This window comes from Hippoglossus hippoglossus, chromosome 3 (assembly GCF_009819705.1).
Source record: "Hippoglossus hippoglossus isolate fHipHip1 chromosome 3, fHipHip1.pri, whole genome shotgun sequence".
NCBI classification, from domain to species: Eukaryota; Metazoa; Chordata; class Actinopteri; order Pleuronectiformes; family Pleuronectidae; genus Hippoglossus; species Hippoglossus hippoglossus.
In genome coordinates this window covers 27,615,953-27,641,564 of record NC_047153.1, presented here as the reverse complement: position 1 = coordinate 27,641,564, position 25,612 = coordinate 27,615,953, and the positions used below count along the sequence as shown (strand labels likewise).

General features: G+C 42.2%; 1 protein-coding gene across 1 annotated transcript in view; it reads right to left on the bottom strand.

Moving 5' to 3' along the window:
• si:ch211-186j3.6 (neural-cadherin) overlaps window positions 1–23,493 on the bottom strand; it is a 292,082-nt gene extending 268,589 nt beyond the window's left edge. The window contains exon 1 of the mRNA XM_034570740.1: window positions 21,823–23,493. Coding sequence (XP_034426631.1) covers window positions 21,823–22,990 — 1,168 coding nt within the window. The 5' untranslated portion in view covers window positions 22,991–23,493. The remainder of the gene's footprint in view (window positions 1–21,822) is intronic.
• Between the last annotated feature and the right edge of the window lie 2,119 nt (window positions 23,494–25,612).

Sequence of the window (25,612 nt, the reverse complement as noted above, 5' to 3'; positions counted from 1 at the left end):
CATCAGAGGAGCAGAGTCACTTGTTGACCAGCGAAGTAATGTGGCGCTGATTTAAGTTAAGATAAGATAAAACTTTATTGATCCGCACACCGGGGAAATTCAGTCGTTACAGCAGCAGGCACGTCAGAATGAGGTAGACAAGAGAATAAAGAAATAAAGAAATAGAAAAAGGCAACAGTAAAAAAACAAAATTCTAATTAAATAAAAAAAAGACTGAGTATGAACATTATATACGCCTTTTCACTGTAGTGGTTTGTATGAAATTTTCTAGGTAAAGTGCAGTGGGACAGGATGATTGTACAAGCAGGTAAAAATCTATTTTGTGCAAAATAAATAATGTTTGTACATAAGAAGAAATAGTACAACGAAAGAATGAGTATTGAGTATGGCTGGTACAGCATCTGATACCAGGTGAAACTTTTAATTCATTTTTACGCAGAATACTTCCCATGAAGACTTCAATCAAGAGTACAATTTGAAGTTTATATACAAGTTCACACAGAGCAGTAGGATTTGATGTGTTATGGATCGTACCCAGGACTGTTTGGGGGTGTTGTGCCATAATGCATCAAACGTGATACCATAAAATGGTGTGCCTTTCGGCATTCAATAAATTTGGTTATCAAGATAAAAATATGAAATGTTAATATTTTATTATTAATATTAAATAATAACTTTAATTGATTAAAGTTACCTCGGGGCACCACCCTTCAAAGGAAGGGAAAAGATAGCCAATTTATTGATTAAGTCTCATAAAGGTTCTAACTACAAATTTGGAACTCTGATTAACAATTAAATGAATAACTATAACCAAAATTACCATAGAGATAGTTAGCTAAGTTGAAGGATATAGGGTTCTTGACAGTGTAGAGGTTGGCGAAATTCCCTTATGCAACATTAATGAAAAAACATTTGTGAAAGAAAAACATTTATTATGAATATAATAAAGTATTAAAACACAAATTACTAACGGTCTAATTGCTAAACAAGGATAGGTATGTGTGTGTGTCTGTGTGAGTCAGCGTGCTTTCAAGATGGTCGCTGGCCAAAGAGATAACACCCTTCCCCCACCTATTGGAATGTTTACGACCTGTAGAGATAATGAGGTGAAGAGTTATGCATATGTCTGTGTGTGTGCCAAATTAGAGAAGGTTGCTAGATGTATGCAAGGAAGACTGTGAAGAGCATAACAGACTAACATTACTTTCTCAATAACTTGTACCCAAAATATCACAACACCACAAATCAAACTTATAAACCTCACACAGAATCGAATAAACAGTCTTGCTTAGCCTAGTATAATTATTAAGCCCAGTTGTGTTACCAGTCCGTAGAAAGGGGAAAAAGGAAGTTGCTGTGCAGTTCGCAGTTTTGTGTCGTCTTGCTGGTTCCTGTTGAGTTGTGTAGCTCAGTTGCTGGCGGAAGTTTTCAAGCAGGACATTGAGTCGCTGCTAGGACGTTGGTAGAGCTTGGAGGGCGAGGAGGTTTCCTTGGTGAGATGAGCTGGAAGCTGCACCTTTGTGCTCCTCTCGAAGAGTTGGATGGGAAGAGAAGATGTGAGCTGGAGACGAGGCTCAACAGCCTTCCCTCCTGTAGAAGGATTGTAGGAACAGGCTCGACAGCCTGCTCTCCGTAGAGGGAGTTTAGAAAGAGGGGGAAGAGTTGGATCAACCTGGCTTTATATTGGCCCGGTGACCTCACAGGTCATGGGGTCCAGAGTGACCAATGGGAGTTGAAACCTGTGTCCCTGGGGGGGGGGGGGGGGGGGGTTCACACCTCTGATGCCCCCTGGGAGACTGAGTCCCTTGCTCTGGTTTTTGATGCCCCCTGGGAGACTGAGTCTTGGAGGAACATGCGGCTTCAGGCTCTTGACTGAACATAGGCCGAAGTGTGGTTTCACAAAGAACCATGGCCCAACAGGGGTGTAAACACTGTTTACGTACCTTTACATACAAAATGTGCTTGCTCACCTTTTCTGTGATCAAAAATACAGCACCCTATTTCTGTTATAATAATTACAGTACTATGATTATTACTGTAATAACTGTTATTTTATAGATACCAGTAAATTACAGCAACTTACTATTTAATTATTTGCTCTATGTTTATGTAGTGGCTGTGGCTGTGGATGTGGCCTATGAATGTAACACTGGCGATTATCTGACCATTGAGAATTTAGTCTTGTTAAAAAACAATATATCAGTCAAGTTACTGAGTTCAGTCAAGAATTGGTTTGCCTCATTTTAAATGTTCATGATAACATCAAAACAACTGAAATCTGTTCATGAAGAATAACAGCAAACTGATACATTTTGCTCCATTCATTCAACACTAAGCCATGAAAAGTGAAAAGACGGCTGAGAATTCAACAGAGAAAACAACACAGAATTAGAAATGATGAGGAGACAAAGGGTTCTGAAAGAAGAAGAGGAAGAGAATAAAGACCAAAGAAAAAGACAGGATGAATAATTGAATTAAGTTGAAAAATCTTTGTCACAATTCTGTCTCTCTCGTATTCCGTTCTCCGATCTTGCAACAGCATCATCATGAGCTGGATCAGACACTAACCAAAGACAGAGAACAAGGAGGAGAGCGACACAAAGAGAGAGAGAGAGAGAGAGAGAGAGAGAGAGAGAGAGAGGGATGAGGGAAGCTGGAGCAGAAAATAGGATTCACCAGCTGATCTGTTTCCCTCTGTCATTAAACCATCCATCCTCCACCCATTTCCTCCTTTTCTGTCATTGGATACTGTGTAACACGCACACACACACACACACACACACACACAGTCATTGACGGGCACTAAGCATTGCTGTGATCTCTCAGTCAGTGATATCGATCTACTCCAACTGACAGCCTCTCTCTCTCTCACTGTGCCTGTGACACACAAACACACACACGCACTGAGACACTGATGGGAAAATGGTGGTGACAATGATAGAACAGTCTCATCTCATTGTGGCTGCTGTGGAGAACAACTGGCTGGCAGATAGTTCAGTGACATATGTTTGTGAGTGTCTGCACGCATGGCTTACTTGTGTGTGGGTATGTGTGCCAGGTTAGTTACAGCCCGGGGGCTTCTGTGTGCAAATACAGGCGGCTTCATTGGTGATATTCAACTCCTGCACCGAGTTAATGTCCAAACACAGACGCCCCGGATGCCTCTTTCATCTTTTCAATTTTCCTTTGCCTGTGCACGAATGTGTTACAGCAATTAAAACTGTGCCCCTTCTCCCTCGCTCTCTGTCTCTTCCTCTACATTGAACATGACTGTATAGCAGTAATTAAGAGTGTGTTGTGTTACACACCACTGCTAATCCTGCAGAGCCAACTCAATCCACTGTGTTAGCAGATTAGTGCTCACGGCATGGGCTCTTGTTATCGTACTTGTGTGCATGCGCGCACAATACTTACACTAACACACCCACACACACACACACACACGCGCGCGCACACGCACATACACACACCCCGCTGGCTCCCAAAAATACACACACAATGAAATGTTAATGTGCTGAAAGTGGGACTGCCTCTTGTATGACACAGGCATTTACTGTGTTGATTAGATCACTTCAATTAGATTACCCTGACTATGCAATTCAGGATGACAAGTGTTCCTTAAATCTATTTGAACATAGTGCATCGTTGTGTGTGATGTTATATGCCTGACTGTGTGTGTTCACACACTTTTTGTTTGTGTGCAGAGCTGCACAGGGGCTGTGATATATTTTGTCATTCTTTCCTCTTGCATGTTAAAGAAAATTAAAAGAGTTCCCCCACCAAATATATCTTATTTAAGATTAAATACTAAGGATGGGAAATGGCTGGGGTTTCCTGAGCACCAGTACAATGTCATCTGTCAGTCTACACAGAAGGCAGACTGAGTGTTTCGTGTACTCTGCTTGTTCATAGACCAATTGGCTTCTGGAATAAAACTATAAGCCTTCTACAATTAGTTTCACATGCTGGCAGTCTAAACTGCATTCCTGATGGCATTAGCTCAAAGCAGACATAGAGAACATGTGTGGGGTTGTTGATAATCTTATATGCCTTTGTGGGGACTTGCATTTTGCCAAGAATAGGTATTATGATTGTTTTCCATCTGCAGAAGGAACTGATGAACAGAGACACAAAATTAGCAGAGGGAAGAGGAATGGTGGACTTGGACAGTAACTAAAATGATTTTCTGATCTGACACAACTATGGTTGAGGTTTGATTAGGCAGCATCTGTGGCCTGTGTTGGTAAGGAACAGTAAACAAATGGCAGTCTCCCGTGTGAGAGTTTGACATTTTGTGGAATCATCCAACCACCCTGAGGTGTGGCTCTATGACAGCATCACACTGTTTCATTTTTCTGCTGCCAATGGACAGAACTCATGATTCCTATTGCTGCTGGATGTCTTACTGCTGATGTGTTGCAATATTGCACTGGAGAACACGCACGAAACGTGTCATTTTGCTGTTTATCAACTTTTGTCCAAACCATTGTTATGTAAATCAAATGATGACTGCCACTTAGGAATTAGGTGTTATTGCCATTAGGTGGGGCTATGATTATAACTGAATATTCATGTGCAGAGATCTTCAGGCTGAGACTCTTAAACATGTGAAGTTTAGGGAAGATTGGACAATGTATATTTGAGTTACAACAACTTCAATCCACCTACGTATCCATCCATCCATCATCTATACCTCTTATTCTTCGAGGGACACAGGGGGAGCCAGCGTTTCCCAGGGCCAACATACAAAGACAAACAACAATTCACACTCACATTTCACTTCAGACAATTTAGAGTCTCCAATTAACCTGACCCCAGTCTGCATGTCTTTGGACTGTGTGGGGAAGTCGCAGTACCCGGAGAAAACCAACACAGACACAGGGAGAACATGCAGATTTACAACTACTTCCCATTCCAAACAAGGAACAGAAATTTGCTGCTCCGCCAAGGCAATGCTGTTCAACAAAAACTCAATCTCCAAAATAAAGCATCATCAAGGTCTTGAGGCACTTTCTTACCAAATTTTATGTGGATCCAGTCAACCTTACAAGAGGACTACATCAAATTATGAAAGATTTCCTGTTGTCTGCATTTGGTGCAATGATTATTCCTGAATATTAGCATGTTTGCCAATAGATCCCCCAAAGTCCTCCACAGTGGACCTTTAAGTGCAAGTTTTACAGCTGAAATCTCAAAATAGTTCTCAAACCGCAAAAGTGCTCTTCTGTGGATTGCTGCTCAGGAACCCTCAGAGCACTATTCTTACATCCGGATGCTGCCTGTCTTTCTGTTTAGTGTAATACACACCTCAGCAGCAGGAGAACGTGAACCTACTTTTCTCTTCCACTACCTTAGTCACATCATTGGGGAAACCAAACATGATTTCAAATATTTCCAAAAAGCATTTCATCAGTGGAAATGTTTGAGTTAAAGGAAGAGAAACGATATATTTGAGAGTCACTCTGGGGTTCAGTTCATGCTCAACTGGCATATATTGAGAGACGTTAACTTTCTAAACTGACTCTGGCTCTGGAAATTCGCTGCAGGTATTTTTTTCCTAATACTGCCTTGTGTGGTTTAAAGCGTGGGAGCACATGTACCTCGGGTGTACAGGGGACCCATAAAAGGCCTGAACTGGAGCCTGTTGAACTGGAAGCCAACAGCCGCCTCCAGCTGTAGTAAACTTTTAGAAAAGTGAATAACCTGATCAGCTACCAGTGATATTGCCTGTCATGAAATCCCAGTATCTCCTAAATGATACCAGCCTTGTTATAACCTCAAAATGTGGTGTCTGAGAGAGTTTCATGACACCCTGAAGCTATGGCATCGAGCTGCAGACCAGCTTGCAGTGCTTCAGCCAAGGCAGTAATATAACAAACTCTCACAGAGGGAGCTGTACATGTGAGTATACATGTTAGAGAGCATGTCACCATGTAAACATACCACATGCCTTGTTATATGCAAATGAACATGAGAAAACTGACCTTGAATTTTGATCACCTGTGTGCTGCCATGCATACTCAACAATAAACATTGTAAACAGCAGGTTGATTCTTTGAATGTTGATAACTCTTAGAAACACGTGGCAGTGTTTCTTTTAAATTCTCACTGTATCTGTGTATCTTTGTTCATAAAAAGGCGAAGGTCTCAAACTTAAGTCTCCTGCATGAAAGGGAAACATGCTACACATCCACTTCCCAGACCTCTACAGCCTTGCTCTCTGCTTTGCTAAACAAAGGACTCACTGCAGCACCCACTGGAACTCAGATGTAAATTGTGAGGTACGAAATCTATTAATTCCTCAGATACAGAGCTGGGTATATAAAAATGGCTAGCTCGTTGTCTCTTATACTTTACTCTTTGCTTAGTTTCCAGTGTGGCACGGTTCATGACGGAGAAAATCATTTTTCCCTTTTGGTCCTTTACCCACTGGATGAAACAGACCAGTGACTTTAGACAAAGAGCCACAGAGGACTGGTACTGAAGCACAGCCACAGATTAGCTGCAGAAAAGATTTCAGCGAGTGTAGGAGCTTCACAATCACTTCTACTCTGGAAGGCTATTACACCTCGGCCACATTTTTACAATGAAAACTACTACGGTACTTTCAGTTTCATTGGTGCCAAAAACCTGCCTGTGACACATGTGCAAGTGTTATAACCCTTAACACCAACATACACTTGGCTGTTCAGCCGCGTCAGCTACACCCTGTCCTGTAACTGTAACCTCCCACCCTGGGCACAGTTCACAGCATATCATCAAAGACACTAAGACAGGAGCTGACAAGAGAAATAAAACCTTCAAAAAAAATAAACACTTCAATCTGCAAATGATGGTATAGTCTAATATTATTCCACAAAGTCTCCTTCTACTCACCCTGATCTCCCTACATATTACATTACTGTAAAAATCCCACCGTGTGTGTGTGTGTGTGTGTGTGTGTTAGATATAAATGTGAATTAAATGACTCACATGCTCACTACAAAATAGCAATTTTAATGCTAGGGTTGGCTTAGGTCCAAGAAATACATTGTCTAGCTAAATGTTTAAATACATTAATCAGCAGTTAATAAATTCATTAAATCAAATTAGAATAAAAAACAATGGTGCATTGGAGTTTGCATGTTCTCCCTGTGTCTGTGTGGGTGGTCTCTGGGTACTCCTGCCTCCTCCCACAGTCATGGGGTTAGATTAATTGGAGATATTACATTACATTTCATTTAGCTGACACTTTTATCCAAAGCGACTTACAATAAGTCCATTCAACCATGAGGGTAAAAACCCAGAACAGCAACAATCAGGCAAGTACATTTTCTTTAAGAAAGCCAAACTACAAAGTACTATATTTAAGCGCCATATAAGTGCTACTAAAGTGCTATATTTTTTTTTTCTTTACTTTTTTTATCCAAGGTATAGTCGGAAGAGATGTGTCCTTGGTCTGGTAGACTAAATACTTCTTGATATAGGATAGTTGGGCCATAAGGAGATAAGGCAATATATCTTTACAACATTTTGCAAAGACCGCCCCTACTCAGCCCCTGATTGACTGATTTGTTTGTCATTTGTTTTGACAGATATTCTGAAACACAACATGGTACATGAGGTTCACTCCGCTGCACTGTAGTGGACCGATAATGGATCAGGTCAAGATAAAGACGTAAATGTATATGTGCATGTGTGTGTGTGTGTGTGTGTGTGTGTGTGTGTGTGTGTGAGTGTGAGTGAGAGAGGCATTCCTTAATTCTCAGTCTCTCTTCAATCAGATGAACTGACTTCCTCTGCTTCGGACAGGAAATCAGTCACAATAAAGAACACCCATCATAGACCCGTCACCGTGACCCACACAATGTGTTGCATGTGAGTATTTGCACTTATGACTTCATGTAATGATTGAATACATTAGTTCACCTGCATGTGTGACTGCCAGGATTTATTTTAAATGCGTCTTTGTGCATATGGTGTGTGGAAAGGAGGGTGTTTGGAAGACATGCTCAGACACCGTCTATTGATCTGTTTGACAGTCTCGTCATGTCTTTAACACGCCACAGGATTGCACAATCACTCACATTGATAGCATGAGCCACAGAGAGAGAATAAGTCTCCCTTGGGGGAAAAAAGTGACGCTGAAAGAATAAGTGAAGAAAAGGTGTATGAAGCAGGCATATATCATCGACTGTGGAAAAATGTGAAGTTATGGGAACAACAGGAAGGAGAAAGATTCAAGAAGAGAAAAATGGGAATGTGATTAAAAAAACAGCCTGTGTGCTCGACGAACGAGATAGCAGTAAAGGATGGAAGAGAGAGCATAAAACAACAGGGAGAGAGGAGAATAAAGGGAATATGTAAGGGGAATAAGAAGAAAAAGATAAGAAAGGAGGTGGATGGGGTACAGAAAACTAATCAGGCATTGTGTGCGTGAGTGTGTGTGTGCTATTATTTGATTTTCTTGGAATACATGTTCTGAATGTGGCCATTACGCTATAGTGCACACACACTGTTGCAAGATTGATAGAAAACACTCAAAACATGTTTCACATTGAGGGAAAAAAAGAGGAAAAAGCAAGTGGAAGTGACTGTGTGTATATGATCAAAACCGAAGAAAAAAGAGAGAGAAGCAACAAGAAGGAAGAAGCGCAAAAAGGAGCTCTCCTGTGTGCATACACACACACACACACACACCCGTGTTTGATCCAAACATACATGCACTAACCCTCCCACACACACACTTTTTTGATCCAAACATACGTGCACTAACCCTCCTACACACAAAACACACACTTGCAATAACAAGAAGACCAGCGCACACACGCAGACATTAATTGATCCCGTTGCAGCAAACTCTGGCAGAAAGGCTGGACTTGAGGAAGCTGCCCTGTGGTCTCTACCCACATACAAATAAATAGGCTACTCTCGCCATATTACAGAAATGCACACTTCAATTAGGCAGCAGCTACAGAGGCAACATGACTTGAACGAGGCCGAGCTCCCTCACTGAGGAGTATGAAGCAAGGAGGAAGGAGGTTAAGGATATATTAACATCCAGTCTCTTCTTATGATGTAGTTTTATTTGCATAAATACTTCTAAGTGAGTTCTACAGGCACATAGATATATGACCGAACTCATTATTATAAGTTTGACTCATGGTCTTTGATAAGGATTTAACTCAAGAAAAGAAAGTCCACTCAGTTAATGCAAGTTAAGTTTTCTTTTCATGCCCAGTGAGATTAAAGTGCTTATTTTGAACTTTACGCCCTGTTCAGACCTGCTATTAACCTCCATCCTGAGTGTGTGTGGGTGTGTGTGTGGCTGTGAGAGAGAGAGAGAGCAAGCGGAGCAAGAAAGGGCTAAATTAACTACTGTGCCTTTACAATGACACAAGATTTTACCCAAAGACAAAAGGATCAACATCTGGCGGTCAGTGTAAATATTTTGGTAGTGGCCACAGAAAAAGTGTATGTGAAACACTGAGAAGTGTTCATTTTTTCTTGGTTCATTGTGAAACCGTAGTTGGTTAGAATCCTTCAATGTGGCCAAGAACGCATTTCACGGTCCCACTGGTAAAAGAATGTGGTCACAAGCTTCTCCGACCGCCTCCGAATCAGATGTCATGTACTTTCAATGTGTCTCAGTTGAGTTTCCACCTGAACTCACAGGATCATTCAGGACTGATGTTAATATCAGGTCTAAACTGGGGTTTAGAGACATTTTCTCCTGACCTGTTTGGACCAATTCAAGTTCTGGATCCTCAGCAAAAAGGACAAACTCATGGTGTTTGCGAAGCAACTTCTGAGCAATGTGTTATGATATAAAACAACCAACGACAGTAAAAAAACAACAGTACACTAAGACTGCTGGCGTTTCTAAGTAAATTCAAATTCACAAGAGAAATTCCTGTGTGCAACGCAGACAAACATTTAGACAAAACCTATTATTTCAACAGTTTCATCAAACACTCTTCACCATAACCAGGGTACATTTTTAATGTTGTTCTAAAACAAATATAACATTGAAATTTATTACAGGACGTACTGTATATGATGACTGAATGTATTGTTTTTGTAATCTAGCCACACTTGGCTGGAAAGTAAGTTTTTCTGGCAACTTTTCATCAATCACTTGATGAAACGACAAAACAAATTTTGAAGAAACAACAGATGATCCAAAGTGGTAGTGAAATGGTTGGCTGTTAGAGGGCAACACAAATTATTTACATTACTCTTATTATTATTATTATTATTTATATTGCTACTATTATAACGGCACCTTTAGACTTAGTATGGATAACAGTGTTTTACCAACAACCCCCCCCCCCCCCACACACACACACACACACACACACATCTTGGTGGCAAAATCAATGTTTCTTCTATAAAGAACATTTTCTGTTGTTTCTCTAGACTTATAGATTCATAGTGCTGCCCCAAGTCACCTCTCAATTTCATTCCCCACTATAGGTAGAAACACTCATTAATCCAAAAACCATGACAGGCCATGATAGATTGAAATTAATCTTCCACTTTCTTAAATCAGTTGGGTATTATATGGGGACTCAGTCTGCAAACAAAGGAATAAACCCTGCCCAGATTGGTTCTTACCCAAGATCCATTTTACAATTACTTCCATTAGCTATAAGCCGTGTCTGACTCCACCAACCTGCTATTTTCTGTGCTCTATGTTAAGCTGAGGAAGTAGAACATATAATGAGTGCAAATACTGTAATCATTAAAATGACCAGCTTCACCGACTGAGCCACTGAGCACAAGATATGTTCTTAAATAAATACTTACAGCTTTAAAGTGATAGGAAGACTTAATCTGTAAAACAGAGAAATAATGGGATGGACAGTAGCAGGAGGAAATGAAAGAGGACAAAAGAGCTTGGGGAGCCAAATGATTATGTGGATTTGGTATTAATAGCTGCAGGCACAAGACATTCGCCATCTGACTAACTGCTTTACATTCACAATAATGACATTTAAGTAATAAGATAGAAGGTCACTGTAAATCAAACACTGGATTGGTAATAACATTAAAATATGCTGATTATGACACGGCAACATGGTGCTGCTGTTAAAATACATAAATGACAGACCGTAACTCCAAAGGCACGAGGCTGGCATTAAAGGGAGCAGAGGTACAATTGTAAAACAGTTGAAATTCCATTAAAAAGGTAAGCTGCAGTGCTAAAAATCTAATTTATTTCCCAGGAATTGAAATTGATCTTGGCACAAATTGCCGCTGCCAAGCACAATGAATTATTCATAATGATGTATTTTTTGGAGGATGTAACAATTCAAGTGGACAGTGGACTGACACATTAACACTGGAAATCCTCACAGATATTTCCATCCAGCTTTGTCTGCTCTTCAATGGATCTGAATCAGAAATCAAATCATTAATATGGTGGGACGGATGAATAGATTTGAGATACATTGAGTACGAGAGACAACTGGTTAAAATTGAAGCAATTCTCTACAGACAGACTTTACAGATCAAGTTCAAGAGGCAAAAATGTACTTTGTGAGGTCACAGCGACCTTGAACTTTGATCCTTGAGTACAACTGAATGTTTGTACCAAATTTGTGGGAAGTCCCTCAAGGCGTTCTTGACATATTGCGTTCACAAGAATGGGATGGATGCACGGACGTCTGCATTATCTGTTACAGTAGAGCAAGTCAAAGCCTTCAGTCAAATTAGCTTAGCATAAAGACCAGAGGAAAGCAGTTAGCCTGGTTCTCATTTGAACATGCTGATCGGATGATTTGTTACATTCACACAGAGCCAGGCTTTAGACTGATACACATTTCCAGAATATATTAAACATTTCTATTAACCAGATTCTACAATTCAATCATCTCATTGTGCCCACATAATTTATCCCAGCAACTCAGTAGTTAGAAAAAATATTACTTATTTTTAAAGAGATGGGGTGTCTAACCTTTACTGTTGTTGAACACCCTAACTCACCGTGGGTCACTTTTTTCTAAAGGTGCTCCGATTGATCGGCTACCGATCGCTCCCTCTGATTAGTGTGATCGGCGATCTCCGTGAAGGCCGATCAGAGGAGCCAATCAGATGAGGCAAAACAAACAGCTGTCACTCAACAGAGATGAGAAGGAACTGAGATGGCTCACTCGTTATTTTTCAGGAAATACTTTTGTATTCTAACTTATGTAGTGAATTGATAAACACTTGTTCTTTTTTTCCCGGAGCTGAAGGTGGAAATGGCTAACGAGTGAGGCATCCTGCTTCTCTTCTCATTGACTCCACTGGAAAGTTAAGCTAAGCAGCCGTTGCCCTGCCAATTACAAATATTTGTGAATTCATGATACTTTCTCATTCCTGATTTTATACGATGTAAATATAGTTAAATAAATAATACTACATGAAACATAGCGTCCTGGGCCACATTGAAGGATCGTCTTCACACCTGACCTGCTGTAAGTTCACATGACACACGCCGTCCGATCACCGTTTGCTTCTCTGTGATACAAATGACGTGTTTGTGCTCTCGTTTAAGCAGCAGATGTTGGTGTTCCGCAATATCACCAGACTCCCTTTAATATCGTGCACTTTTGAGAGATGTTGAGAGAAACTTTATAAACTTTGTTAAACACCGTCTACAACTAATTCTAAATTATTGAATTCATGTAAGTTATTTATCTCTTTGTGTAAAAAAACGTTTGTCCCAGTGTAAAGTCTCAGTAGTGTTGTGGTCAGTTAAAAAGGATTGCATTTTTTTTTCTTTCACACATTTCATCTTTGCAAACAGGGTGATACATGCGTACTTACAGGATTCAGCCCTGAAGTGTTTATTTGCATATAGAGTGGGGGAGAGTAATTCGATCATAAGTGGTCACTTGGATTCCCAAAGATGCATGTGAATCAGGCGTAAACAGGGCCATGGACCCCGGGATCGGTGATCACATCGGCAGATACTACTTCAAATGATTGGCGATTGGCCCGAAAAATCCTGATCCTGATTTCTCTTAACCCAACCTGTGCCCTTAGAACAGGATGTTTACCGCACTCCTTCAGCCTCTGGCCCTCTGGTACATCTGTAAGTCTGTGCACAGCAACCCCCAGGGCTTTTACCTTCACTAGCATGCTTCTGTCATTGGTCCTTCCTACACCACTCTGTAGGTGAGCCAGCTGTCTCACTTGTCCACCTGTTGTCTTCTTTTACTGTCTATTTACTGACTGGTTCCTTATACTGCTCTGCAAAACGAGCATGTTTTAAAATGGAAATGTGAGTTCTGTGCATAAAATGTGAGAGGAATCCATCCCCCCGCCATGAATGAAATACATAAATAGATGTAGCTCTGTGACACTAATGTTGAGCATATGAAGGTAACATTGTAAACTGCCAGCAGGTAAGAATATGTGCTGCACTTTCCTTCACCTCTAGTGACATGGGTTCAGTTCAGGATTCATGATAAGATGTGTTCGCCTGCTCCTGGGAAGGCAAGGTGACTGACAGACTGAAATACCTGAACAACTACTGGATGGTTTGCCATGAAATTTGTATAAACATTCTTGGTCTCCAGAGTTTACTGTATATCCTGTTGACTTTCACTTCAGAGTCAACAGCTTAACTCTGCACAACTGGACTGACACTGAATTAGCCTCTCGGGGCAACGGCCAATATTGGGGGGCTTCCAGTGTAGACAGTGGATATTCGGGCCAAGTCTTCCATTTACTATACAGTGTTCACAGTCCAACAAGCTTCACACGACTGGAACGTTTCTCACAAACAGACATATGTTGGTGTTTTAGTTCCAGACAACATTTTGGCTAATATCTATTAACAACTATCTATTAACAACTATCTGCATATAAATATAAAACAGATACATTTAAAATCTGCTAGCCGATGCATTTCTGTTTTGCCTATTTTTCTCTCCACTCTTTACCTGTGGGCAACCAAAGTCTGCTGGAACGTGATTGGTCAAACGAGAAAGAAGCCAAAAGGCTTCTCTTGTCCACTAATGACATTTTTTCTTGTTGCTGAGAGATTCTGCATATTCACATGCAAAATCAGTTTGTAGAGATTACCCACATGTCCCAACACTTTAGCTCATAACCAAATAACAAACCTTTGGATATTTTCACAACCTTTAGCTCTGCTTTAAGTTTAGACATCGTTAGCAAATATCTTATATACATTGAAATACCAACAGAAAATATATAAGTACAGCCAAAACTATTAATTGATTAATTAATTTATTTATTTATTTATTATTTATAATTTAAACATTTTACTGTTCCAGTTTCTCAAATGTAAAGATTTGCCAATAATCTATATGATTATTTTCATAATTCTAAATGGTTCAGTGAGTTTGACATTAGGACTGATCTTTAGACAAAAGCAAATATAAAGGTTTCACTTTGGCCTCCAGACAGCCACCTGAATATTCATAAACCAAACAAATATTCGCATAATCAAAGAAATAATCACTAGATTAATCCATAGTGAAAATAATCATTGTTTACATTGGAATTTCTTGAACGTTTTTTCAAAATAAAATGACTGAGGCATTGTGACATCCTCACCAGAGCATCTTTACTTTTGGTACAAGCCACAGCTGAGATATTGTTTTTTATGGTTCTCATTACTGTGAATATTACTGAACCTGACAGATTACCATCAGCACATTAACTTGACTACAGCCTCCTTTAACAAACTGGCTAAACTCAGAGAGTGTTGGCAGCCTCTCCCGGCCTCCACGGTGCATTTGGATTAGGACACGAATCTGCTGAACCGCTCTGTGTAACACACACACTGAAAAAGCAGGACGACAACACTGTTATTCAGGAACAAATGATGGTAAGGCTTTCAGAGTCTCTGGCAATGACAGATGGTGGAAAGAGTGAAAAGTCTATTAAAAAAATCACTTTCATCATCTTTATCTCCTGTGAAGCCAGACAGAAGGAGAGAGAGGACAGTAAATGACTAACTGTATGAGAAATAATATAACAAACAATGTCAGGGGGTAGAATGGTTCCGCCAGTTACTGTAGTGTGATGTCAAATAGCTCTAAAACGTTGTATTACACCTGAATGGCAGTTACCTGATTGTGGACCTAATTGTGTGGGCATTTTCTGGCGTCTTAAAACAGCTTTAGACTAATTCTGTTTAAACTGCTTAATTGCTTCAACCTCATGTAACTTTATAGTTTGGAACTTCAGCTTTTATTCTCATACAACGACTTGAAAAGCCGATCTTGTCTGAGACATTGAGCCTGATTCCTACTGCTCATTTCAGCTGCAACATCTACATACGTCACTTATTCTTCAGACAATCTCGCCTTCTCTGGCTTACACATGCAGACATGGTGCATTTTATTTTTGAACACACGTAACTGAAACTGCTCTACAACCAAACAGTTGAGCTGCTGGTGAACCCCTGGGTGAATCCCCACCCCCAACACCCCCCTCAGCACCATTTTCATGATGAAACAGTGGGAAATTATATCAAGTGTTATGTAAGATAGAAGAAAAATTAATATAGTCATCGAATAGCAAAGGAAGCATTACAGCAACATAGGCTAATAAGTGCTGTACTAGCCAACTGAGTACTAGACGTATGTGACTCTAAATACGAGTACAGCCAAAACAATTGGCCAATTAATCAATAAATCAGGTTTTCTCAAGCAAAGATGTCAAAATATTTCATTATTCCAGTTTCCTTAAATGTGGAGATTTGCTGCTTTTCCTAAAATTATTTTAACAAATTAAAATGTTTTGGGACAGAAACAAACATTATAAAGATTTCAGTTGGGGCTCTGAATGAATGTGACAACATTCCTCACTGTTTACTAAATATTTATCAAACGAAAAAATCATTCACTCAATGGAAAAAATATCAGAAAATCAATCCATGGTGTTTGCAGTCTCAAACAGAAGAGAGAAGAAGAAAATAAACTACAATCAGGGTCGTCACGCTGACAAAGCCCACGTAAAGTGATGTGACTTGCAAATGAGCAGAAACCAGTAGTGCAATTGTCACCGTTGCTGTGGCGATGTGGGCCCTGGCAAGATGGCCCCCTGCTGCCTATCGGCCATCCAAAAATCCACCACCAAATCAGCCAGTCAACCAGAGAACTGTGCCATCCAGCAAATCCAAAACACATTTGACTGTATCTGAAGCTGAGAACTAGGATTTCTACAAACTCCAGCTGGCAAAAAACACTGGTGAAAGTCCCCTTAACTCATCTGAGTGTGACTCAAATTGTCTGTATGCTTCTCCACAGCAAATGAAAGCAAATGAAAAGAGTAATCAGAAATGCCTCTGGTAGCTAAATGATTTTTGCTGTGGCGGTGCACCGAGTTTTAAATTTCCATGTTTTTTAATGAACCATTTACACAAAAGACAGAAACAATAAAAACAAGAATTACTGGGCAATGAAGAGACAAGAAGGGAAGAGAGGGTGAGCATTCGGGGAGGCACTGGAAAGTCTGCTGTGAGATGCAGACTAGCCAACAGGTCCCCCAACCTGAGGGACCACATCGACTATTTGTCTTCACCATTGGATACAACCCATAGAAGCGTCTTCTGATACGGCGCGTCTATGGTGGCAAGCCAATCGGATCTTTGTTGTCTGAGTTACCATCTCGGTCAACTCATGGAATGGTCGTGCATGAATATAACAACAATGACCATCAGTTTTAAACTGTCTTCTAACTCCCTCCTCTGTTCTGTTATACGGCTGCTAGAGGTCACCTGACAGTAAAATGTGACAACAGGTCGTACAAGGCTGTTTGCACCAACTACCTACGGACTCTAAGCTGGAGTGAAAATTACAGTCTCTCTGAATGATGAGCCGAGCTGAGTGTGTGCGTCAGAGTCTGTATAAATTATTTACAGAAAAGGAAATACAGTTAAATGAGACAAGAAAGACGTCCAAGTGTCTTTACATTGGATTGGTGTGGGTTAATGCGGCTAACCAGTGTGTGTGGGCATAGAAGACCAAAATATGCTATTTATGCCCTTTGAAAGAACTAAAGAGATGCAGACTGTGTTTCATCTCAGTAAACAAAAGATGAGCAACATATGCAGCTCAAAGGCGTCCCTCAAATCCATCTGTCTGGATACGTTCATTTGGCAACCCGGAACTCACAATAAGCAGATTGTTGTATTTTGTGGCTGAATGTACTGTGTGTGTGTGTGTGTGTGTGTGAAGCCTAAAAACACATTTTATTTTGGTAAAGTCTTTGCTCATATGTGTCTGCATATCTACTCATTTTTGTTACCTCTTTAGGACCTTTTCTAGCATAAACACTGACCATGTCTGGACTAGCGGACATCATGGGGACCAAATCTGGTCCTAATGAGGCAAAGTGTTATCTCTGAGCTCAGATGTGAATTGTGATTAGGTTATGGTTTGGGGTATGCATGAAGTCATGGTTGAGGTTTTGGTTGTCCACAATAAATGGAAGTCAATGAAAAGTTCTAATAAGATAGCGGTAAAGACTTCTGGTCTTCATCGTCTGCACACATAAATTTGCAGAGATGTATGAGCAAAATAAGAGCTTCCCATTAACTAAAATGGACATGGCGTGATTTTGCATCCAGTTAATAAGCATCTCAGACAAACACACACGTGCATGCACACTCGCACAGCTACAATCAGAGTTCACTGAAAAACACAGAGTCACATCTGAGTTTCTTTTGAACAAAGCGCTGGCAGATTTCCTGGTTTTGTTCAGTTCACAACTCTGTATTATTTTTATCATGAAAATCACACATGTAAATTGCAGAAAACTGTGATGTTCTAACTCAAACGGGTAAAATCTTGTGATTACGTTGTAATTATAGATAAACATCCATAGACTAACACTCTACTAAATCTGATGTGGAGCTAAATGTTATATGGCTGTGTATACATTTGGAGGTGGAGATGGAAATCCCTGCCGTGTAGCAGATATTTAATTGAAATCTCTCACTAACAACAGTTTTACATTAACACTGAAACAAATGTTTCCCTGTATTGTGGAAGATTTTCTCACTGAGAATCGACACCCTAACAGATCTATGCATCTTTTTTAGTCCATGCATGTGATTGGCTCTCAATGGCTGCCCTGCTACACAGCTGTGACTGAGCAGCAAAGAAAGTCAAACATCTGGATAATGTTTGGAATTCTTCAATACAACTCCCAATACTGGTTACTGATGCAAAAAAAAAAGCAAGAGTCAGCTGGAGTACCTTTCATCTTAATATTAATTAATAAAAGTGTAATTGTCAATTGAAATGGTTAATTTGTTTGAGATAAGATCAATTAATCCACATGATATTGGTCTCCTGTCAATAAAACCTTAACTGTGACCAGAAAAGTGTATTCTCCACAGCTGCGTAGACGGGAGGAGAGCAAAGACATGTACATTTAAAAAGTAGAAAACATATCGTGGCTTTTTTATGAGGAGAAAACTGTGGCGATGGACAAAGGACTTGATTGTGACTAATCAAATTAATAATTTAACTACTAATTCCAACAATCACTTCATTAATCATTGGCCAACAGGAATCAAAGAATTGAGTCATATTGGCTGTTTCAAAAGGTGAGGAAGAACCTTTGGGGGAAATTAACGACACGCTTAATTGGTGTTCTTTTAGATGTTGGCATATGTTTTTATTAGGAGAATAAAAAAGAAGGGAGGCGAGCTATCTTTACTCTCACATTTAATTTCAATTATCGTGTGGATGGTGATTTTCTTGCTCACTCAATGTGGCCGTGACTTGATGTATTTCTCTTTTGTTGTGTAAATGTGATAAGGATCAGACCCTGATATTCCTGGAGCTCAGCAGCACTTGTGGAATGAACCACAAACCAAGACAAGATGAGCAAGTGATTGCAGATCCTGATAGTTGACGCTTCAAGCCTCACGCGTAAACACACACACAAGACCGTCCTTCGAAGAATCATGACAGAAGCTCCCTCCCTCCCCCCTGTGTTAAAGTGTGCCTCCGCTCAAATTAAATCCCTGGAGTGAGAGTGGAAATAAGAGCGAGAAAGTAAGAGAGCAAGGGGGAGAGAGAGAGAGAGAGGGAGAGAGAGAGGAAAAGTGAGACAGACAGAGAGAATGAGATGGGATTACAGGGATAATGCGAGCAGATGGAGGGAGGTCGAGGCTCGAGCAGGACTCTCCACTCCAAATGGATTAAAGGACTTCAGCTGAGCCACCGACAACCCAGCGGATGCAGCGTCCCTCCCGCAGGAGACAACGAGCCGAGCCCCCCCCCCCTTCCACACACACACACACACACACGCGCGCGCGCGCGCGCACACATGCACACACCACCTGCTGCTGAGCCCGGAAATGAAAACTTGCTGTCTTTTGGCATGACGCAGTAAACAGTCAGGTCATGGAAATGTATTTCCCACTGGCCCACACTCTCCAGAAAAACACTGATAAAAGATTAGGCTTTTAGGCTTTGAAAAAAAACATAAATTTATGAAACATTTACGCTGAGGCTCCTCTTTAAACTTTATGTCAACTTGCAGCCTGTTGACGTGAAAGCACATCCACATTCAGAGAAAGGTGTAAAGTGAAGATCCAATCAACCAAACCAGAAAGGGATTTGGCCAAATAATCCAAAGATATGCGACGTGTCTCTAATCTTCAGAGACACTAAGCCATTTTACACTTAATATGTAACTTATCGTTATTCTATCTGGACGGATTTATCTGGACTAATATTACACTTCTTATGCACCACATTATTGTTTCTTAAAATGGCAGAAGAGACTCCACGTAACTGCCGCTCTTTTTAAAATGAGATTTGTTTCGTTCCTCCTGCATCAACATTTTCACAAGTCATTCTTCACAAGAATGTCAGAAGTCAAACCGTAACCCTTGACAGTGATCGAAAAACATCATCTATTAACACATTTATCCGCATTGTTCTATCCATCCATATCCAAACCACTCCTCCTTCCAGGTGGCTGGGGGGCTTGAGCCAATGCCAGCCGACACTGAGCAAGAGGAAGGGTACACAGGTCAGGTAAGCACTCCATCACAGTGCTGTTATACAATGACAAACAACCATCCACTCATTGTCGCACCTATAAGGTCAATTTAGAATCTCCTATTGACCTTAGCTGCGTGTCTTTGGACTGCGGGAGGAAGCCTGAGCACCTTGAGAAAAGTCACAGGGAGAACATGCAAACTCCAGGGGAAAGAGTCGGCCAGCAGATTCAAACCAAGAGACCTTCCTGTGACAGTGCAAAGAACTACTACAGAATTTATTTATTACACTTGTGTAAATGTGGATGCCAAAAGTCTGAGTGCCTCCCTAGAATCAAACACCAGCTTAACAGCCTCCTTCTGATGCTCGATGATGGAACTCTCCGAAGGATGACGCTGCAATCCTGCAACAGTAAGATGAAGTGTCACAGTGAGCAGTGTAATGTATCGCTTTTTTCCCCATCAATACCAAAGTGTTTAAGATGGAAATTAATGTGACAAAAAGCCAACTCTGCATGCAGTTACTGAGAGTGTAAATTAGCATTGTGTGCCAACAGCATGCTCAGCTTCTTTTCTGCATCAGGAAAGTTCACATTACTGCAACCAATAGGTCGCATTGATTGGGTCACTCCCCCAGTCGAGTGCTGTTAACTAGTTCGGATGGAACAAGCTGTGGAACTGCTTCCGTCTTGCCAACTTACACAGACAGATTTATATTTAGATATAGAACCAACTGTCAACTTCAGTTTAGACTCTTTCCAGGAGGATTTGTTTTTGCAGCCTACTCTAGTCTCCAGTGCTCAGTGACACCTTTAATTGGCCCAGTGGTTCATTCCTTCACATATGTATTTATGGATGTGGACGTGGCTGCATGTTAACTCCCCCTCTGTGTCTCTGCTCTCACGCTGCTCTATCCGCTGGTGATAATTAACCTGTTGGTAAAGTGGCCATCATGCACCGCTCTTCTCTCGACATCCCAGCATCTGTTGCTGTTGGCAGCAGCAGCAGCAGCAGCAGAGGATATCTTCATGTTGCCTTAATTCATCCAAACACATGAATCATCATCAGCACTGACAAATGTTACTCAGTTTAACCTCTACTGTAATCACTGGACGCTTTGACACCACTCGCAGCCAGACTCCCCCCGGGGCAGGCCTGATCTCTTCTCATCTCAGAGTCTGAGCAGGGCTGCACCTGGGTGGTGAATGGAGATGAGGCAGCCCGGGAATAGTGATGTTGTGAACAGAGGGAGCAAGGTCACCTGTTGTTAATGCTACTCCTTTGTAGGGCTTCCTCCCTCTTCAAACACACGTGACCCTCAAGTGCAACGTGTTCTGGACCATGGCTCAGGAACCCCCCACAGGGGGAAAGTTCTAGAAGCAACATTAAACCAACACGTTTTATCCAGGTAGCTGTAGAATAAAGAATTCCTGTGTCCATCTATGTTAAGATACATTCAGCTACAAAGTAGAATGCTTGTGAGACTGGTAGGAAGAGAGGAGAATTGGGACAATACCCTCACAACCTTTGCGAATCCAGGCACTTCTCACTGACCGTGCGTATTTACGCACCACATTCAATGTCACACATGTAAAGAAAATGCCACAACAATACAACAATAGAAAAAAGTGTGACATTGGTAAAGTGTATGGAAATTGATGTTTATATTTTGCACAACATTTATCCCAGGGGAGGCACATGAGAATAGAAATGCGCGCGCAAAAGATCATGTTCAATACTGTGTCTCACTCCTCTCTCTCATTATCCTCCCCATGCTCATTCACACACAAACTGCACGTCGCTCACTCACACTTACACACACTCTCACACGCGCGCGCGCTCGGTATCTGGCTCACCTCTTTTGTCCTGAACTTTGACGCTGATCTCCACCAGAGGCTCCGTCTCTCGGTCCAGTCTCCGTGATATCACTATATCCCCGCTGTCCCGGCTCACGCTCACCGGTGAGCTCTCCGCGTCGGGCTCCACCAGTTCGAACGTGGCCGACTGGAACCTCACCGGGCTCAGGTTCATCACCACCGAACCGATCCCTGCATCCTCGGACACGTTGATGAAAACGGGGCTGTCTGACTCCAGCACCGACCTGGACCTTCGCGCTGGTACTTTAACTTGTGATGTAGGTTTACGTTTCCCCGGTTGGGGGTCCACCGAGGGCGCCATGGGCCACTGCCGGGGACTGATCTCCACCGAAACGCACTCACTCGTGCGCGGTGGCCACCCGCGGTCCCGGGCAAACACTTTAAATCGAATCGGTTCATCCAGACCGAGGATGGAGTCCACCAGGAGGATGTCGCCGGTTTTCGGCACCGCATAGAAACTCCCGTTCTTCGGCAGGGCGAAGTAGATGAGCTCCGCGTTCTTGCCGCTGTCCTCGTCGCGCGCAGTGACCCCGTAGATGGCCGTGCGGAGCGCAGTGGCATCATCCAGGCTCAGTTTCACATCGTTACCGGCGAAGGTGGGCTGGTGGTCATTCGTGTCCAGGACGTCCACCTTGATGGACGCCACTTCAGCCACCACCGGGGACTCCTCTCCATCCTCCCGGGTTAGTGTCGCGCATTGCCCGCAACACAAACCCAGACCCAGTGCGTATTCAGACCGCTCCTCTCGGTCCAAGACCCCAGAAGTCTTGAGTAAAATATTTCCCCGTTTGTGGTGCGCAAACACACGGAAATTGTCGCTCCCGTCCCCCAGGAGTTTAAAGTGCGCTGCAGCTGAGCCGGATCCCTCGGTGCCGCACAGTCTCTGCGAGTCGAGCCGCTTCAACGGGACGCTCAGCCCATTGACACGGGAGCCCGGAGACGAGTTCTCAAACACATGCCCGTGAAAGAACGGCACTTGCTCCGCGGTCTTATTCCCGAGTGCGCACGAAGCCAAAAAGGGTAAAAACGCGACCCACATCATGACTGGATGTCTCACAGGCTCCGCTGCTCTAAAGCGCTCGTGCTGCGCAGAGGTCCATGGGGGGGGTGTTTCTCCTCTTTTCCCTTTATCATGCAAAACTTCCATCAGATCGGAGCGCACACATCTGTCGGCACCATGCTCCAACTCGACGCAGGAGAACTTTTGTGTGCGTGTTTGTGGTGCGTGTCCTCCTCCTCCTCCTCCTCCTCCGTCTGCTGTCTCACCAGCAGCGCTGTCTGTCTGTCTGTCTGTGCGCGGCCCAGGAAATAAATGCCTCTTACCGCTCGAGCGCGCGCTTACCTCCGCTCTCTCCTCGCTCTCTTTTGCGTGCGCTGTTTTCCGATCTCGCGCGGGGACCACAGTTAATCCAGGAGTTGCTGCAAACTGTGCGCAGACGCGTCGGCTTCCCTCTCAGGTGGCTCGCCTCTTATTAAAATGAAATCGATTCTCTTTGGAACTCACACGCACCGAGAGGAGCCTCAGGTCAGCGGGAGGATATTGCACACAACCGGCATGCTTTACGCACGCTTTGCCAACAGCCCGGCGCGACGCATCTGCAGAGTGATGCAGCGGCACCGGACTCTCTCGTCGGAAATGAACTTCTCAGCAAAGCAGCACAGACTCGAATCAACTCGCGTGCTCGGGGGCGCGCGCACATAAACACCCACACGGCCACAGCCAACAGCGCGCAGTCGTGTGCGTGCTTGACTGTGCGTGTCTGCTTGTGTGTGCAGGGGGGGGTATTCCTCAGGGAAACAACCCGACCTCCCTTCTCCCAGTGATCAATGTCCATTCTTGCACGTCCAGATCCATCACTCCTTTTTCCAATAACACGCCGGTCCATTGGATTAAAATAATGTAAAAATCGATCATTTTAAAACGCCTCCAGGGTGGTGGTGGGGGGGGTGCAGAGAGAAAATAAAGGTTTACAGCTTCAGGCAAAGACTCATGAGCTGTCTTTATGTCACAGTCAAGTGCCCTGTGTTTTGTTTTGGAGCCGGTGGTCTCCGGGGGCGTGTGAATGTCGCTGGCAAGTCCCCAGCAAAATGAACAGTCTCGAATTTAATATAAGAGATATTTGCTTTCATATATCAGCTTTCACTTCCAAATCTCCTCTCCACATGTAGATGGGACTGAATACCAAATCAACCAGAGCCGTGCAACATCTCTCCACGTGGATCCTTGTTAATAACTCTGAGGCGGTGGATCTGGGGCAGTGCTGCGGGGTCATTAGCTCGTCCAAAGAAACCAGTCTTATGTTTTGCTCTTTGTTTCGACTCCCACCCACTAAACACAATGCAACCTGTGCAGTTTGAAAAGTTTCAAATCAGGCTCTCCTTGGATCACACTCACTCACACGCGTTCCAGGCTTAACAGCGGAGCCGTGTTCATGTGTTGAGTCAAAGTTTGGCTCGTGTGGGAGTGAATTTCCATCAGTGTTTAGCATAACTTTTAAACTCAGGATGTGAAGGTGAGTTTCCCCCCGCAGCGTTTCACGAATGAATAAAAAAAACTTATTTGATTCCAAAGGGCCACATCCAACCAGGACATCAGAGACAGGCCGGACAAAGTACCACACGGTGCAGCTGAAGACCCACTGAGTGTTAATGTTGGATGTGAAGCTGCCTGTGGCCTTGGCTAAAATAATAGTTGTACTTGTTTATGGCAGACTAAATGATCAAGCCTGCACCGGAAGAAAGTAACTAAGTATTTGTGCTTTAAGTATTTTTGTGGTACTTTTACATTTCTTACACATATAAAAAATATGATATGTTTATAAACTCTATATGCTGCTTTACTGTTAATAACTCAACAGTGTATTAAGCAGCTAAATTAGCTCCACCTCTGCTGACTACATTATATTACTTTTAATTAAATAAATGATGAATACTATTTCCACCACTGGAACTATTATACTTATTCCTCCTCCACTAAAACAGAGAATTATATGAAATAGAAAATAAGGTAATCAGGTTGTGTGATTTGGGCGTCTTATACGCTCCTCAACCTACCATAAAGCTAATCAGTAAAGTGATTTCATCACTTAATTATAATTGGGGTAAAAAAGCAACTAAATCCCTGTGATTATGGTTTTGGACCTGATGTACAGTTTAGAATTTTTATTAGATCATATCAGCATAAAATATTTTATACAAATTTCCTCTGTACATGTGTCCCTCATGTTATATTTCATTTTATTGTGCAGTATTGTCAAATGATGATATCAAATTTATTAACAGATAAAATAATAACTTTTTTAATAATATTTGCCATGGAAGCGCATCGTCATAAACACATTTTCAAAGCAACAACAAGCAGAGGGAGAGAGTGGGAGCGACAGACAGAGATAGATTTGGTCAGCCGTTAAGCTTCGCTGTGGAGTAATATTCCCCACTGTGGCAGGGACAATGGCCCAGTGAGCACCAGACTGAATCATCTCCTTCTCTCATCTCTTTGTGTGTATGTGTGCATCTTTGTTGGATTTGAACTAAAACCCATTATGCATAATGCACTTCCCATAACTGTTTGCTTATTCATATTGCAGCCCGTCAGTATTACAGACAGCTTTTCATGTGATCCGGCCTCTGGAAAAGTCACATACTCCAGTCGAAATGCCAATGGACATTTGAAGATGACAAACAACACTGTTACGCATTTGCTATCAAACAGGACGTCTCCAGTGTATGATCCGTGATGAAAGGCCACGAAGCAACATAAAATGACCAC